The sequence below is a fragment of the Semicossyphus pulcher genome, unplaced genomic scaffold (genome assembly GCF_022749685.1).
Source record: "Semicossyphus pulcher isolate SPU_LCO1_2020_fin unplaced genomic scaffold, fSemPul1.0.p SCAF_8, whole genome shotgun sequence".
Lineage (NCBI taxonomy): Eukaryota > Metazoa > Chordata > Actinopteri > Labriformes > Labridae > Semicossyphus > Semicossyphus pulcher.
This window is the reverse complement of record NW_027211759.1, coordinates 26,669,263-26,687,836: the sequence shown is the minus strand read 5'-3', so window position 1 is coordinate 26,687,836 and position 18,574 is coordinate 26,669,263. Positions and strand designations below refer to the sequence as shown.

The 18,574-nt window shown below is 47.5% G+C and overlaps 1 protein-coding gene across 3 annotated transcripts in view; it reads right to left on the bottom strand.

Moving 5' to 3' along the window:
- LOC138612420 (A-kinase anchor protein 13-like) overlaps window positions 1-18,574 on the bottom strand; it is an 83,923-nt gene that overhangs the window by 45,492 nt on the left and 19,857 nt on the right. For all 3 annotated transcript variants that reach the window (XM_069685653.1, XM_069685654.1, XM_069685655.1), the window contains exons 2-9: window positions 13,393-13,436; window positions 9,241-9,412; window positions 6,588-6,685; window positions 6,226-6,303; window positions 5,153-5,366; window positions 4,382-4,574; window positions 2,403-2,622; window positions 1,524-2,226 (exon numbers count right to left, since the gene is read on the bottom strand). In XM_069685653.1, the coding sequence (XP_069541754.1) occupies window positions 1,524-2,226; window positions 2,403-2,622; window positions 4,382-4,574; window positions 5,153-5,366; window positions 6,226-6,303; window positions 6,588-6,685; window positions 9,241-9,412; window positions 13,393-13,425 (1,711 nt within the window). In that variant the 5' untranslated portion in view covers window positions 13,426-13,436. The remainder of the gene's footprint in view (window positions 1-1,523; window positions 2,227-2,402; window positions 2,623-4,381; window positions 4,575-5,152; window positions 5,367-6,225; window positions 6,304-6,587; window positions 6,686-9,240; window positions 9,413-13,392; window positions 13,437-18,574) is intronic.

Below are 18,574 nucleotides of genomic sequence, written 5' to 3'. Positions count from 1 at the left end.
ATTCAGCAGATAAAGGGTCCCATATTTCCCTCAGGAGTTGGTGGAGACCAAAAACAGACCTAACAGAGAGAATACTGGACTGACATCCATCAGGTGGACAAAAGCACGGCTCAGCATGTGTACCAGACACTTTCTCTGATTGATTACAGGTCATATTTTCACAGCTTGGGTAGATTATGGATGGGTCAGGATTCTGTTTGGGGCTCGATGAAAAAGTAAATGAAAATGAGGTCAGGTGAAAACTTATAAAGGTAAAACTGGGACATCATAAATCCACAACAACGATGCACATGTCATTTAAGAGTGAAACAAAACTGACAGAGTTGTGAAAAAGTAAACGGGTCTGTCAAAAAGCTCCCAGTGAATATCGAACAGTATTTTTTAAAGATTATTTTTTGGCCATTTTTGCCTTTATTGATCGGAAAGCTGGAGAGAGACCGGAAATAATGGGAGGAGAGAGCGGGGATGACGTGCAGCAAAGGGCCGAGGGCGGGAGTTGAACCTGCAGCCGATGCATGGAGGACTGTAGTCTCTGTACATGAGCACCGGCTCTGAGTTGAAGCAGAGCTGACCTCCCAGGAAACTTCTGTTTTGCTGTTTTAGTACAAAGTGATGATACTTTTGTTAAATGAGGCACAAAGTCAGAGAGACTGCAAAGACTGCAGGGTTCTGATTTGGGCAGTTTAATGTCACTGAGAGCCACTGCAACAATCTGAATGGTCCTGCTGCTTCGGGTCTGCTGGGTGTATAAATAGGATGTTCTTACTGTTCAGAACACATTAAAGAGGTAACATGTCAGACATTGTGTTAAAAACCTGCTCCACTGCCCACAAGTGGCCGAAAAAAACAACTGAAGCTGCTTTAAGCTGCACTTGTCTCTGTTAAAGAAACTGCTGGGTTTGACTGGTTTCAATTTGTGGCCATTTTAATATTTTCAATTAAGGCAACACTTTGCTTTTCTTCACGTGATGACGGTGGTGTTTATCAAGAACACTTCTGCAGGACTACAGATCTACAGATCCTCATGGTCACAGAGAAGACTCTGACAGGACCGAAGCTGTGTTTCCTCTCTGCCCACAAAACAGTTCACCTTTAAGGTGTCAATCATCCACCAACAGAGAACACGGAGGGACTGGGACTGTCTCACTCTCTGACAAACTGTCTTGCTCTCTGACAGACTGTCTCACTCTCTGACTCTCTGACAGACTGTCTTACTCTCTGACAGACTGTCTTGCTCTCTGACAGACTGTCTCACTCTCTAGCTCTCTGACAGACTGTCTCACTCTCTGACTCTCTGACAGACTGTCTTACTCTCTGACAGACTGTCTTGCTCTCTGACAGACTGTCTCGCTCTCTGACTCTCTGATAGACTGTCTCACTCTCTGACAGACTGTCTCACTCTCTGACTCTCTGACAGACTGTCTGACTCTCTGACAGAGTGTCTCACTCTCTGACAGACTGTCTCGCTCTCTGACAGACTGTCTCGCTCTCTGACAGACTGTCTCACTCTCTGACAGACTCACCTGTCGTCTCTGCAGCTGATCCCCTGTCTGAGTGAAGTGCAGGTTGCTTCTCTCCCACAGTTTGTCCCTTCTCTCTCTCCGTCTCAGAGTCTCGTTCACACATCAGCAGCTCCACTTCCCACTTCTCTGTTTCCTGTTTTTCAACGCTGGTGCAACACTTCCCTCCAGGCTTTATGGGTGATGGAGTCTCTTCTGCTCCAAAAGATTTGGTATCTCCTCCGTCACCAACCACAGATGGTTTAGTGGGTGAATTTGTGCCGTCTGTCTTTGTTCTCCTTCCTGTTGTCTGTGTGTCCCTCGCTGACGTCCCGTTGGCCTCCTCTGGGCCGCTCCTCTTACTTTTGGCAGTTTTCTTTTTGTTCTTCCTGTTACGGCCGGCAGGAGTGCTGGCAGCTGGTGATCCCCTCACGTCTCCCCCAGCTTCCTGGGTCTGACAAAGACTTCCGCTGCTACAGGAAGTGTGAGTGACATCAGTAGAGCCCTCCCCCTGTGCTCTCTCCTCCAATGATAAAGGACTTCCCTGTTCCTCTGTTGTTGTGCTACAGATCTCTATGGTTACTGCAGCCAGGCCTGCATCCTGTCTGCTCTCCTGTTGGCCATTATGGCACGCCTGCAGCCCACAGGCAGGGCTGAAAAGCCCACCAGCGATAGGGAGGGGTGTGGAGGTATGTGTGGCTGCACCACCACACACACCTGAGGTTCCCTGCAAGAAGAAGACGAAGTCACAGTAAGAAAATGTCATCGCAGGAACAGTCGCGTCAGCATGGACTGTTTGTTTAGGCTGATGTGAGCGCTGTCAATCAAACAAACACACACACACACACACACACGCACACACACACACACACACACACACACACGCACACTGTGTCAGCTCACCTTTGTGTCTCTGTGAAGGTGGATCAGACTCCTCAGCTCCTCCACCTCCAACTGTAGGTGCTCACTGCTCCCAGGCTCCGCCCCCTCCTCCCTCTGATGGAGCCCGGGGAGTGTTAGGGTGTAGGTCCCAACGTTTGCATGGTGTCGAAACACTCGCCCTTCTGGGTAAAAGAGAGATGGCTCCTTTGGATCCAGTGGAACATGTGAGGACGTCTCGTACCTGCAGCGACACAAAGTCAAACATGAAGCACAGAAACACGGAGCTCCTTCTTTCCTGCCTGTCGAACGTGTTCCTGCTTCACTCTGCTGTCCTCTCACTCAGGGAGGAAAAGCCCTCAGACACTCAGAGAGACTCTACGTCACTTCCAAAGAACGCATCTCAAGATTCTCACCTGTCTGCTGTCTGAGTCACATGAAGGAAGACCGATCACAACCTGCACACCTGAGCTAAAGAACTGAAGGAATGAAAGTCAGAACAGATTCCAATAAAACCTCTCTGAGAACTAATCAAACACAAACCCAACGACATGACAAATCCTGACGAGCACACGACACCCAGCTCCCTAACACACACACCAACATCACTCATCCAACTGTGAAGCCCCGCCCCCAGCTCCCACACAGAGTGATGTGTATTAAACCTGTTTGTCTTCATACTGACAGCATCAAAGCAGCATGTTTCTGATTCACACAGAGAACAGATCAGAGACAGGTAGGTCAATAAGAACTGCTCCTCTCTCTCTCTCTCTCTCTCTCTCTCTCTGACTCGTCCTGAACCGTCACAGAGGCAGACGGTGTGTTTGAGGGGACGGGCTCCTTGAAGTTACCCAAACCCCCCAGCTTTAACGTTATCATAAACACAGAGAGTGTTCACGTTTAACTCAGACAGGTGTGTTCAGAGAGAGGAGAGTCTAATATCAGTCTCTCTCTTCTAGCTTTGTTACGAATCTGTACGAGCTCCTGAGGACAGATCTGTCTCTTTAGCTCCTCCAATGTCCTCCATGCTCCTCCATGCTCCTCCATGCTCACCTGATAGTAAACAAGCTTTCTTAGAGCAGAGTCTGAACCCAACAACAGAGTTCATGGCAAAACTCAGAGAGGCTGACAGATGGAGAGAGACAGACACCAGCTAACGCACATCCTGCTGCCTGTTTCACCGTGTTTCACTGACTGACTGTTGGTTGCCTCTTCAGAATGAGACAACACGTCCGAACACAGACGGAATAAAAACGTCTCTCTGAGCAGCACACAAAGAAGAAATACAGGAAACATGTGAAACACTGCGAGGAGTTCCTGCAGCAACAGAAGGTTTCTTTGTGTGACTGTGATGTCATCATGTAGACCCCCCCCCCCACACACACACACACCCTGTCTGTGTTTATCTCTCTGTCAGTCACCAGCTGCTGTACGACACCATTGTTCTTTAAGTTCTCCACCCTGTTTCTACTTCCTGTTCCCTCCTCTGTGAGGGAGGGGCCTGACCCACTGACTGAGTTAGTGTGATGTCATCAGCATGAGACGAATGGAGATGAGGGGAGGGGGAAGCAGGAGGGGGAAGAGTAGAGTTACAGCTGAGAGATATTTAGAGGATGAAGTTGATCTTTAGACGGTGGAGGAGCGATCTATAAAAAGACGAGTCTGTGGGAGCAGGACACGTTTCTTACGTCTGAACGGGCTTTGTGTTAGTCATCTCTAACATCTTTTATCATCTCGTAGCCAACAAGTGTTTTAGTTTCACCCGTCTACGTCACATATAAGCAATCATTAGTTTTTTACTGTTTTATGGAAAGCTCTTTGTAAACTAAAATCCTTATGATCATCACATTCTGTGTGTGTTGGTTCTCTCACACCTCGTTACTTTAGCCTGCTACATTCTCACTGAGGATGTCTACAGCAGTGACGCTTCACTCACTTTATACAATAAAAGCTCCTCACATGCCGTCAGACCGCCTGAAACAAAACAAGCAGCAGGTACTCACTGTGTGAAGAGCTCCAGCAGCCGCTCGTGTCCCCGTCTCTCGGCCACTCCGGCCGCCGTCTCTCCCTCGGCATTCGGCCTCCTCAGAGCCTCCCGACCTCCGGGCTGCCGCAGGAGGAACGACGCCACCGTCCTCAGACCGTGACGGGCCGACAAGTGCAGCAGCCTGCAGAGCTGCTGGACCTGAGCCTCAGCTGGAGGGAGGGACACAGAGACATGTGAGGGGGGGTCAGCTGATAAGACAGAGCCTCCTGCTGGACATGTGAGACAGGAGACTACAGAGCACATGAAGAGGATTCACCCCCTTCAGTACCCTACTCATAAAATAACCAGGAATGTAATTAATTTAATTTAATTGGTGTGTTATTTCCTGGTATCAACAACATTCCTCTCATGTCAAACAGAAAGCACACCGTCTCCTGATCATCGCTCACACTGTAACTCAGCAGTTATAAAGCTGTCTATCTATCAGCACCAGCTGCAGCCTTCATGGTGGATAATGAAATGTTGACTTGCATTGTCGTCAGTGAGTGGGTGAAGTTTTTCATCTTTTAAAAGCTGAAATCCTGATGAAAAAAGGGAAACCTGAGTGTGTGTGTGTGTGTGTGTGTGTGTGTGTGTGTGTGTGTGTGTGTGTGTGTGCAGGACAGCAGACAGCACGTCCCGTCTCCTCTGCACTCACATTCATGGAGGAACTCAAAGGGGGCGGAGCTAACACCTGCTTCAAACCTCAACAGTACACATTTAGAACAACATAAACTACGTGACTCACCGGTGTGTGTGGAGGCGTCCGTCAGTGTGTCCCTGTGTGTCTCTCCGTCGCAGTGTGCACGTGTGTCTGTCAGTGCGTCGTTTCTGGCACGTGCGTCCACGTCTGTGTGTGTGTGTGACGGGAATCCTGGTGCCGTCCTGTGGGGGGGGCGGCTGCGGTGTTTCAGGGCCAGAGCCAGGCTCTGATCCAACCTCTCACACTCCTTTAACGGGATCTGACACACACAGAGTACACATGTTACACACAGAGTACACACACACAAGTCAAAGCTCGTTCATCATCGTCTGTATGAATCTTCATATGACGTCTCTCTCTTTTGGACTCTGATGTGATTTATTAAATTATGTAACATGACAAATGAAGCTTTATGAAAAACAGGATGTCACCAATGACAGAACATTTAGGAGTGAACTGAGTCCTTTCAAAATAAAAGCAGCACTCTGAGACCTCTCAGGGTCTGTCTGACGTTCCTCACAGGGCTTCTGCTCTGTCTGCAGCAGCCTGGAGATCTCTGTGCACGTCAGCACCATCTGAAGCTCAGCCTCAACGCTGAGCAGCTGAGACGTCTCCCTACGAGAACCTTCAGCCAAGAGACCTCAGGGTGTCCCAGACTCAGACTCTGAGCTACCTGAGTTTGACACAACCTGCAGTCTGACTGTGTAACCACACGCTCATGTGGACATGTCTGCTCCTTAATCTCAGGAGGAGGTGCAGCTCCTGCTCCAGGCTGTTATCATCTTCTCCGGCTGCTATGTCTGCAACCAAGTTCTCCCACAATGCACCACTCCTCCTCCCATCCTCTAGCTTCCTGTGGTGGCTCTAATCTGAATCCAGACTCTGGTCTTTGCTTACAGGGCTGCTGGTGTAACCCTAACCCCCAGAACCTCCACCTCGCTCTGTCCTGTGCTGGATCCATGATGGTGGAAAGCTCTACACTTGTTCATTGACTGACATCTCACCTGTTTAGAACACACCTGATGAACACCTGATCTTAAACAGCTGTGAGTCATGAACGATCTGTCCCTGAGTCACTTTGGATGAAAGTTTAACGTAATAAATATAATGTAACGTACCTGCTGATCGTCCAGCAGCAAAGCTTCCTGTGGAGCTGTGCTGTCCAGCAGGAAGTCGGCCATGTCCAGAGCCAGGTCCTGCACGCACACACACATATATGATTAAGTTGTTCTAGAATATCTGAGTCTGTCTGTCGGCCCATGTTCGTTAACGTCCTTGTTCTTTATATCAACACACAAACAGACACTTCTTACAGAGGTCTATAAACACATGTCACTGATAATGAGTAGTGAGCAGTGTGTGGTACAGTGTGAAGGTGAAGCTGTCTGTGTATCTCCTCCTTTGTTTCTTTATAACATCAGATCTATGATCAGCTGACGTTCACCTGTTCATCTACACAGTCAAAGCAGCGTGATGTTACCTGAACGAAGCAGAAGGTCTCCCGTGACTGGGAGTCCACTGGTCCACCAGGCCGAGCCACACACAGCATCACCGAGACCTGCTCACACACATTATGGGCTGCACACACACACACACACACACACACACACACACATCATTGTTATTGTTGACAGAGAGAAGAGGAATGTACAGGTACCCTACGTCTGTGTCTCTGCAGCCTGTTTCTCCCTTTTGGGCCGTTGCAGCGTGATTGCCCTTGTCAGCCACCATAGCCAATGTGTCAGCCCTAAACAGGAGGAGCTGAATATAACTGTCGTGTGATTGGTCAGTACAGTGGCTGATGGCCGACATGACAGCCCCCTTAAAGTGAAGCCAATCCCTCTCTATCGCCCCCTGCTGACTGGCTGCAGTATAGCTCATAAAGCCCGCCTCCTCCATGTTAACAGACGGGACATGAGTCAAACTATAAAATGAAATTCATCATTATAGTTAGTTCTTAACAGGCTGATTGATGTCCAAGTGTTCATTTTTCTGACAACTTTACTTTTAATTAGTTATTGGATGCTATAAAAAGGGGGTGTGGCCTCATGATTGACAGCTCTGTTGACAAATGGGGCTCCTACAGCGTTCTGTTCCAGATTAGCAGAGTAGAGGAGGAATGGTGAGAGGAGATGTAACTAACACTTACACTACAGTCATTGAAGTTTCCATACCTGTGAACTTTAACCTCAGACCAACACAGAGAAGCTGTTCTGCTGTTAAACACGCCAGCGTGAGGGATCCTTGCTGTTTTGTCGGTAAGTTCAGTGTGTGTTTGGGTTAGCAGAAGTGGCTACGGCTGCTTCACTCGCCGATCTCTACTGCGCAGACTCTGGCGCCGTATGACGTCGCCATCGCAAGATGGCAGCGTCTATCACAGGGGCTATTTTGGCATCAGTTTCGTACAATGGGAGCAGATGGAGACGTGTTGTCCATCTATATATACAGTCATTGGTTTAAGTCCCTTTGAGATCCTCTAACCTGACAGAGCAGGTTCTGTTAACCAATAGACGGTGATGTGAGAGGAAACACTGCATCTCTCCTCCGTCACTGATTGTTTCACATATTTTATTGAGTCGCAGGTCTAAGTCTCTGCTGAGCAGAAGAAAGCAAAAAGGCAAAGAAACACATTAAAGGGAAGAAAAAGAGACAAAGCTGGATGTATGTGTAGCTTTAAAACTATTACTATCCACCTCCATCAAACACGCCTAAAGCTGAACCTCTGTTCTGTGCAGGACCCTTGACTCCGAGCGGTCACCAGACAACCAGAGCTCACCACAGGAAGTCACTGCTCCAGGAGATAGTCAGGAACTCCCGTTAGACAGTGACCTGTCTGTTTTACACTTCGGTCTCTGGGCAGGCTGAGAGGCCGAAGTGTCTCTTACTGCAGTAACATTAGCATGGTATTAATGTGAATGTCTGCCTGCTGCTGTGGATCAGTGTGGGACAAAGCTCCACCCTCTGCTTTGTCCTCCACAGTAATGACAGTAATTAGAGTCACTGCTGCGGCGTCTTCAGGATTACACCCTCAGAGTTCAGTGACACCGTCGCTCCCTCACCTCTGATCTGACAGACAGAACTACACCCTAATAGTCCCAGCTGGATGTTTCTACCTGCTTCATATGCTACACTTCAATGCTTCACTCTGTGCTACATCACAGGTAGGTGTGGTCACGGCAGCATGGGCCACACCTGTACACTCACAGTAATACAGGCTCAGGTGTGGTGCTCCCGTTTAAATCACCTGAAGCACACTGAAACCATCGTTATGGAGCCCTGCAGCAGGTCGGATCACTGCAGTCTGCACACTTCAGATCTCCAAACACAGAGAGATGACGTGAAATGTTTATCCATGTATTTATTCATCTGTTCAAACTTCTGTTATTCTGTCGATCCATTTACTCCTCTATCACTCATTTATTGCTCCACCCATTAATCTATACCTCCCATGTTCTGATAATATCATCAAAGGTCATAAAAGGTCAAGCAGAAAAGATCGAAAGTTCCTGTAAGTAAGAATTTAATGAGGACAAAAGTCATGGTATTATATAGAAATACAATACAATACATGGTCGTCCTGACAGGTGCGATACAATTATCGATAGGCTGGAGCCAAATATCCATATTTTAATTTACAAATATTTGGCGCTCTAAACAAATTTTCCTGTGATTTTGACTCACAGCTTCACTACTTCACGACTCCTCGTGGTGGTGCTTCATGACATGAATGTGGGTAACGTGAACGGAAATGAATTGACTGAAGAATAAGAATGCAGCGGGATAAAAGAAGAAGAAGAAGAAGGCAGCGGGATAAAAGAAGATGAAGAAGAAGGCAGTGGGATAATGTCGGACAGACGTGAAGAGAAGTTAAGAGATGCTCCGGAGTTGTTTTTATTTATGTTGTAGTTTAACTGCTGCGAGAGTTTAAATGTCACCAAGTGTTCATCTGTGAACCACAGAATCACTTTCTACTTCTGAAGAATAAAATCAGCTCTCATCAGACACTCATGATCAATCAATCCATCAATAATGTGTATATAGCACCAAATCACAACAACAGTTATCTCAGGACAGGTCTAAACCCTGCTCTTGGGTTGAGTTTGTGTGTGTGTGTGCGTGTGTGAGTGTTGTACCTGGACACACCGCCTGCAGCGTGACCTGGCTGACTCTCAGGGTGCTGCTCACGTGTCTCTGAGTGGATCCTGAGAACAAAAGAAAAAACTCCACCTCCTCCTCTTCCTCCTCTTCTCCATCAGCACGAGACACATCTTCATCGTCCAGCTGCACAGTCAGCACACACTCTCCCTGAGGACACACACACACACACACACACATACACACAGGCAACATGAGCTGATGCATGTTGTTTGACTGTTGTTGACCTCCTGCTGAGGTGCTATTCCTCCAGCAGCTGCAGTTAAACCACTGCAGAAGAAGAGGAGGTTAGCGTGTATGACTGTAGCAGCGTGTGTGACTGTATCAATGTGTGTTACTGTAGCTAACGTGTGTGACTGTATCAGCGTGTGTGACTGTAGCTAGCGTGTGTGATTGTAGCAGTGTGTGTGACTGTAGCAGCGTGTGTGTGTATCAGCGTGTGTGTGTATCAGCGTGTGTGACTATAGCAGCGTGTGTGTGTAGCAGCGTGTGTGACTGTAGCAGCGTGTGTGACTGTAGCAGCATGTGTGACTGTAGCTAGTGTGTGTGACTGTATCAGCATGTGACTGTATCAGCGTGTGTGACTGTATTAGCGTGTGTGACCGTAGCAGTGTGTGTGACCGTAGCAGCTTGTGTGACCGTAGCAGCGTGTGTGACTGTAGCAGCGTGTGTGACTGTAGCAGCGTGTGTGACTGTGGCTAGCGTGTGTGACTGTATTAGCGTGTGTGACCGTAGCAGTGTGTGTGACCGTAGCAGCTTGTGTGACCGTAGCAGCGTGTGTGACTGTAGCAGCGTGTGTGACTGTAGCAGCGTGTGTGACTGTGGCTAGCGTGTGTGACTGTAGCAGCATGTGACTGTGTCAGCGTGTGTGACTGTATCAACTTGTGTGACTGTATCAGCGTGTGTGACTGTAGCTAGCGTGTGTGACTGTATCAGTGTGTGTGACTGTAGCAGCGTGTGGGACTGTAGCAGCGTGTGGGACTGTAGCAGCGTGTGTGACTGTAGCTAGCGTGTGTGACTGTAGCTAGCGTGTGTGACTGTATCAGCGTGTGTGACTGTAGCTAGCGTGTGTGACTGTATCAGCGTGTGTGACTGTAGCTAGTGTGTGTGACTGTATCAACGTGTGTGACTGTAGCAGGGTGTGTGACTGTATCAGCGTGTGTGACTGTAGCTAGCGTGTGGGACTGTATCAGCGTGTGGGACTGTATCAGCGTGTGGGACTGTATCAGCGTGTGGGACTGTAGCAGCGTGTGTGACTGTAGCTAGCGTGTGTGACTGTATCAGCGTGTGGGACTGTATCAGCGTGTGTGTCTGTAGCAGCGTGTGTGACTGTAGCTAGCGTGTGTGACTGTATCAGCGTGTGTGACTGTAGCTAGCGTGTGTGACTGTATCAGCGTGTGGGACTGTATCAGCGTGTGGGACTGTATCAGCGTGTGGGACTGTAGCAGCGTGTGTGACTGTAGCTAGCGTGTGTGACTGTATCAGCGTGTGGGACTGTATCAGCGTGTGTGTCTGTATCAGCGTGTGTGACTGTAGCTAGCGTGTGTGACTGTATCAGCGTGTGTGACTGTATCAGCGTGTGTGACTGTAGCTAGCGTGTGTGACTGTATTGGCATGTGTGACTGTATCAGCGTGTGTGACTGTAGCTAGCGTGTGTGACTGTATCGGCATGTGACTGTAGCAGCGTGTGTGACTGTAGCTAGCGTGTGTGACTGTATCAGCGTGTGTGACTGTAGCAGCGTGTGTGACTGTATCAGCGTGTGACTTTAGCAGCATGTGTGACTGTAGCTAGAATGTGTGACTGTAGCTAGCGTGTGTGACTGTATCAGCGTGTGTGACTGTAGCAGCGTGTGTGACTGTAGCAGCGTGTGTGACTGTAGCAGTGTGTGTGACTGTATCAGCGTGTGTGACTGTAGCTAGCGTGTGTGACTGTAGTGGCGTGTGTGACTGTAGCAGTGTGTGACTATCAGCATGTGACTGTAGCAGCGTATGTGACTGTAGCAGCGTGTGTGACTGTAGCAGCGTGTGTGACTGTATCAGCGTGTGTGATTGTATCAACTTGTGTGACTGTATCAACTTGTGTGACTGTATCAACTTGTGTGACTGTATCAACTTGTGTGACTGTATCAACTTGTGTGACTGTATCAACGTGTGACTGTAGCAGCGTGTGTGACTGTAGCAACTTGTGTGACTGTATCAACTTGTGTGACTGTATCAGCGTGTGTAACTGTATCAGTGTGTGTGACTGTATCAGCGTGTGTGACTGTAGCAGCGTGTGTGACTGTAGCAGCGTGTGCAGCAGCAAAGTAAAGAGGTAGCTTCATATACAGTTAGTCTAACAGCGATACACCAGAACACTGTTCATACTGCACTTAGTGTTACCATAAAGGTCTGAACAGGCAGTCGGGCACTAAAGGGTTAATACAGTGGAGCGTGAACGTTCCCCCTCCCTCTGTAACATGACACAACACACACACACACACACACACACTTGTGCTGAACACGCAGTTAAAAGTCTGTTAACAGCCACACCCACAGACAGGCTAACAATAGCACACAGGAATGTTTCACATCACTCTCACCCATGCAACACACACACACACACACACAGGCAGATGCTAGGCTGCGTCTGAAGAAGGAAACATTCATGCTAAGCTGCTAAGCTAACACACCTGCATTGTCATTGAGCTCAGGTGTTCAGCAAAGGAACATGAGGAACATCACTTACAGATTTAACATACAGCATGCTTATCCAACAGCTGTGTCACCATCAGTGTGAGTGAGCGCACACACATCATCACTGACACGATCATTTAAACACATCTAATAAACTATAAGTAGAATAAAGAACATGCTGAACGGGAGCTCGCTCTGAGAACCGGCTCAGCTCAGGATACAATGGACATGTGGTCCTCAGGGACGTGTGTGTGCATGGGAATCAAGTGTGAGATGTGACTGTAAAGATGTGTCAGTCAGTACTCATCAGCACACACACGTTCACTAAGACAGCTACAAACACACAGATTAAGATGATTCTTGGATTCCTGATGTTAACTCTGCCATTTAAAGAACAATGAGGTGTTAAATAAGAGCACAAAGTCAAACATGAGGCAGCTGAACAGGATGAAGGAACAGGTCATGTAACACAGCACAGGAACATCACACAGTTACACACAGCAGCTGCAGGTACATGCACACTTTGTTTCATTGAGCTGTGATCATGGACGTGATCTAATAGTCTGGTGTTTACATGCATCAACATATTTAACCAGAACAGCTGTGACACGATGAACACCATGCATTCATCTTCCTCTCAGCACCAACACATTCATCCACGTCTCTGTGTGTTTGATCAGCTGCAGACAGAGATCTGATCAGTGCAGGAGAAGCAGCTTACAACAACGTATGTTTCTAACAATGTACATCCCCAAACACTGACATGAAGACGGGGGCATCAGGTTCGCTTGTTTCCATGGTACAGCTTTACTGTGTCATTAATAAAAGTTTCACCTATCACTCTGGAGCAGACTACAACACACAGAAATAGATTAAAAGCTGATTCCTTCTCAGAAGAAGAGTAAGGGATCCCAGAAAGTGACAGAGGCCCTTCACTGTGTTCATGCTCTGTTTATTTCAGCATCTGTGCTCAGTGATTACAGCAGAGAGGAAACACTGAAAACATCCGTACAGGAAACAAACCCCGAGCGTGCTAACGGTCGTCTCTTTGATTTCAGCTAGAGAAACAATATCAGCAGCATTAAAAAAGGGGCACACCTTTCTACAGCTGTCTGTATTTCCTGACACACTCTTTCACTTCCTCGCATGTGTAAACACACACACACACACAGATATGATGCACAAACACGTGCGACGGAGACAAAGGAGAGTCTAAGGCTAACCTGCTAGCTGCTAGCGTAAGCTATTCTTTTTCTCATCAATGACAGTACAACTGTCATTGTTTGTGTTATTAGCTTTAGCAGCTAAGAGTTAGCCACTGTTACGGCAGCTTTAATAAGAAAATGTCTCAAGGTGACGTCAGCATGCTGCAGTGTGTGTATGTGTGTGTGTGTGTGTGTGTGTGTGTGTGTGCGCGTGTGCGTGTGTGTGCATGTGTGATAACATATACTCACATAGAGAGGAGCCTGTTGTGGATTCAGCTTCATTTCTCTGGACTCTAGGAGAACACACACAGACAGAGGAGGGTCAGTGCTGATAGAATTATGTGAATGCACACATCACAAAGACTGCCTGTACATGTGCCATGCATGCACACTCAGCATGTGAACCACTCAGATGGAGCCCCAGCTAGCTGTCAGCTAGCCTCAGATTAACAGGTGTTAATATGGTGTTGACTGTGATGTCTGCTAGCATAATGGCTCGGGCAGAAGAGAAAAGGAGGGAGAGGTGGATGATGAAGAATACAAAACTCCTGCTAATGTAAAATACTCAGAGTTCAGGAGAGACGCTGTGTGACGCACACAGAACATGTTAAACATGCAGAACATCAGAACTCTGTAGTTACTGTATCAGGCCCTTTGACTCTTTGCATTGAACCCATATACACTGTAGATTATATCTTATGTGTCTTATCTTATCTTAATGTTTCTTTATTTGTCACACATCATCCCAATCCTGGCTTCCTGTTTGTTTTCAAACTGATTTTAAGACTCACTGCAGGTTTGGGTCTGGCTCCTAGCTACATAGCAGAGTTGTTATGTGGGAAGTCGAGGCGTAAATCTAAAGGAGACCGTGCTTCTGCCATCAGGGCCCCTTGGCTCCAGAACGACCTGCCTGAAGAGACGAGGCTGAAGAATCAGTGACAACTTTAAATCACTCAAAACTCATTTTATAGACTCGTTTTTATGTGATGTCCTCTTTTCAGTCTTTTTATTTCTTTTATCTCATTTTTATAGCTCTTATTTCTTTTTATTGCATTCTTACCTTTCTTTTATCGCTTTAACTGCTTTTATATCTTTTATTTCTATTGATTGTTTTTACTGTTTCCTGCTTCGGTTTTTCTCTCCAACTGCTTTTTATTGCTCTTATCCTTTCTTCTCGGTTTTTGTTGCCTTTTGAATTTTGTGATTTACTTTGCTCTCGTTTTAAAGGTGCGCTATGAATGAAAGTTATTATTATTGTCATATTGAATTCACAATATTGTACAAGGTGCTACATGTGGCAGATTTTCCTCATTTTGTGCAGAACTAGAGTGAATGATCTTTGATGATGGAGCAACTAAAGAGAGAGAGGAACACACCTCCAACACAGGAGAATGAATCAATGATATTCATGTGTTCACTTTTAAATCCAGTGCACATGAATGGGAGAATGACTCCCACAGACATGCAGCATCACTGAGCCGGTCACACAGGTCACATGTGGTCAAACTACATCAACCTGTTTCTGCTGGGGCCAAACCTTCATGTGAACAACACGTAAACATCACGGCTCTTTCCATCAGCAGTCCCTCTCCTGCTGTCCATCAGACCACATGCTGTGTGACAGGTGATCACAGGTGATACAGGTGTGCTCCTTGTAGCTCTGTGGATGGAGGGCTGACACTAAGAGGAACAGATGCAGCTCTGAATCATGACAGGCTTCAGATAAACATTTCAGAGTGTTTGGCTGCTTTTACCTCAGTATGAATCTACATCAACACCATGTCCACCTCCACCCTCTCTGCTCTGCTTCACCTCTCTGTGTCTCAGTCTGCAGGTTCAGTACCAGGGTCGTCTCTTGTGCGTCATTTTCACTACATGCACAGCTCCACTCAGCCTGTAGCTCGTACCTGGTACTTTTGGTATCACCTCATCTGAGGTTCCAAGTACTACAAGGTGGAGTTTAAACACTGTAGACCGCTGATTCACAGAGGACGCCCTCATCTGCCCTGCACGCCACCCAATAGTCTGTGTTAGCAGTCTGCAGCTGTGAATTTACCAAGTGTGAAAGATCTGTATGTGTGTGTGTGTGTATCTGTATGTGTGTGTGTGTGTGTGTGTATCTGTATGTGTGTTTCACATTTCACAGCATGCACATTTAAAAAGCTGATTAATAGCCAAACTTAACCCGGAGTAATGATGTTTCGTTAAGTTCCCGCGAGTGAACTTTACATTAAAGCGACACTGTGTCGACACGGCTGAGTCTGAAGAATCAGCATCAGGGTCTCATGTCTGTCTCTCTATTCAGACAGCATCCTAATGACACAGAGGTCAGAGGTCACAGCTCTTCACACGCACTGATGTGGCCGACCATTCATGGACAGGAAACAGGAAGTCAGAGCAAAACAGAGGAGCCTTACAAGTACTGCTCTAGCGCACACACACACACACACACACACACACACACACACACACACACACACACACACACACTACTGTCTCTTTTAAATGTCTTCTCTGATCCTTCAGTCTTCAGAGGAGCTGATGTGCGCGTGGAGGAGGCTCGTCTGTCTGAATGATTAAAACGTGGTGATGGATGACATGAGTCGCTGGTGTTGTTCAGGTAAACCAGTGTCATGTGCTCCCACTGTGTGACAGAGCTCTGTGGTTTAGCTCAGGGACGTGTGAGGTCAGCCTGTAATGAATCTGACTTAGTCTTTAATGTTTTATTTTTTCTATAATTAATTAGTCAAAGATGAACACATGATTGTGGGCGCCCGAGTATTGAAACATGTGTTCATGCTGTGTGTGATCTGCTGTGTTCAGCACGCTGAGCTCACTGTCTGACCTGTTGGAGCTGCTCATAAGTCGTCATGCTGGAACAGAGCAGACTGTGTGTGTGTGTGTGCGTGTGCGTGTGTGTGTGCACACTGTGGACTGAGAAGCACGACACACAGACAGCATGATGTAAGTTAATCTATATACTGTGAGCTATAGCACATTCACACTCTGTCGTACAGAAAAAGATCTTTCCTTCTTCACTTGCAGTGTTGGCTTCATTAATGATGTGTTCTTCGTGCTGTGCTGAAGTCACATCTCTTGTACTGAGAACTCTGATGCTGATGTGGCCCTCATGGTGCTCTAAAGGGAGAGTTAGTGATCCTTCAGTCATCAGTATTCTTTCCCAGGTAAATCAATGTTGATAGATGAAACTCGGACAGTGAGTCTTTACATGCTCTGATCATTGCACTGAGTGCACTGATCCCAGACCGTACTTTAGAGGCCCTGCATAAATCAGTTATTTCTTCTTCCCCACTCAAAAAACAGTAGTCAACACAACGAGCTGTGCGGCCATGATGGAGGTATTATGGCTGCTGCTGGTAAGTACTGTCTTAGAGAAGCAGAAGAAGAACTGATTTTTGGTCACTTCTAATGTTACAACAACAAACAAACAACAGCGCACTTTGACTTTAATCAGAGCTACACTGAACAAGGGGGCTTCGTGTTAAAAGCTTGTGCACAGTCTGCTCTTCAGGAGGAGCACAGAGGACATTAAGACCCCCTCGTCCTTCTGTCTGTCTGGCTGCAGATAATCCTCAGCCCCCACACACATACGTGCACCAGTTATATGTGTGTGTGTGTGTGTGTGTGTGTGTGTGTGTCTGCTACTCAGCCCACCCACCCTCTCCGCACACAGCAGGGGGTCATTTAAGATCAGTCTGTCTCCAAAGCTGCTACTGAGCATGCTCAGTCACAGGGCAGGAAACACAGCGTTTATACAAAGGAGAGGGAACACAGTGAAGTCAGACTGTTTCTGTGGCTCACAGGTTTGACGAGGGTCACATGACGAGGGTCACATGATGAGGCCTCACAGACTCCACACACTGCAGGAGCATTAATAACTATCAGCTCAGCCTCTGGAATCAGAGCCTGTGTGTGTGTGTGTGTGTGTGTGTGTGTGTGTGTGTGTGTCTGTAGTCTGAGCCTGCAGTAAAGAGGTCGTCTGAACTCAGTGTCCAAACCTGCTTGCTCATGCCTCCATCATCCCTCCATCATGCCTCAATCATCCCTCCAACATCCCTCCATCATCCCTCCATCATGCCTCAATCATCTCTCCATCATCCCTCCATCATGCCTCGATCATCCCTCCATCATCCCTCCATCATGCCTCCAACATGCCTCAATCATCCCTCCATCATCCCTCAATCATCCCTCCATCATGCCTCCAACATCCCTCCATCATCCCTCCATCATCCCTCAATCATGCCTCCATCACCCCTCAATCACGCCTCCATCATCCCTCCATCACGCCTCCATCATCCCTCCATCATCCCTCCAACATCCCTCCATCATCCCTCCATCATCCCTCCAACATCCCTCCATCATCCCTCCATCATCCCTCCATCATCCCTCCAACATCCCTCCATCATGCCTCCATCATGCCTCCATCATCCCTCCATCATCCCTCCAACATCCCTCCATCATGCCTCCATCATCCCTCCATCATGCCTCAATCATCCCTCCATAATGCCTCAATCACCCCTGCATCATGGCTCCATCATGGCTCCATCATCCCTCCAACATCCCTCCATCACCCCTCAATCATCCCTCCATGTCACGGACACGCCAGCACTGTTTGAGCTCTACTTTCTACTTCACTTCCTGGCAGCAGTCAGAATGTGTACATGACGATAAAAGGCTGAAGACTTCCAGGTAAGAGCTCTTAGAGTGAGCAGAAGTGTTTGCACAGACACTCTGCAGACAGACACTCTGCAGACAGACACTCTGCAGACACTCTCAGTCTGTTATAAATAGTTCATCAGCTCTGTGACTCCAGAACCATCAAGCTGCACTCTGCCCCGTCACTGGAAGCTGCCAGAACCATGACCACACAAGGACACACAGCATCCAGTGTGTGTGTGTGTGTGTGTGTGTGTGTGTGTGTGTGTGTGTGTGTGTGTGTGTGTGTGTGTGTGTGCGTGAGTGTGTGTGTGTGTGACAGCCAGTGTGACCTGATAACAGTCAGGACACTTCAGACTGCAGAGCTGAGAGACAGCAACTTAAGATAGGCAGGAGAGACATGCCCGGAGGAGGAGGAGGAGGAGGAGGAGCAGAGTGGAAGTTAATATAAGCAAATACCAACTTTTCAAAGGTTCTCTGACGTTCTGGCTTTGTGAGTTGAAATGACAAGAACAGGACGTGTCAGTGATTTATCTGCAGCTCACCTGAGCTCTGATGGTCACACACCTGAGAGCCTTTGGTTCCTTTACTGAACTGCATGTTTACAATCAAATGTAGTCGCTTCACTGCTCTTAAAAAGGGGATGTGGCCTCATGATTGACAGCTCTGTTGACAAATGGGGCTCCTGCAGCGTTCTTTTCCAGATTAGCAGAGTGGAGGAGGAACGGTGAGAGGAGAAGTAACTAACACTAAC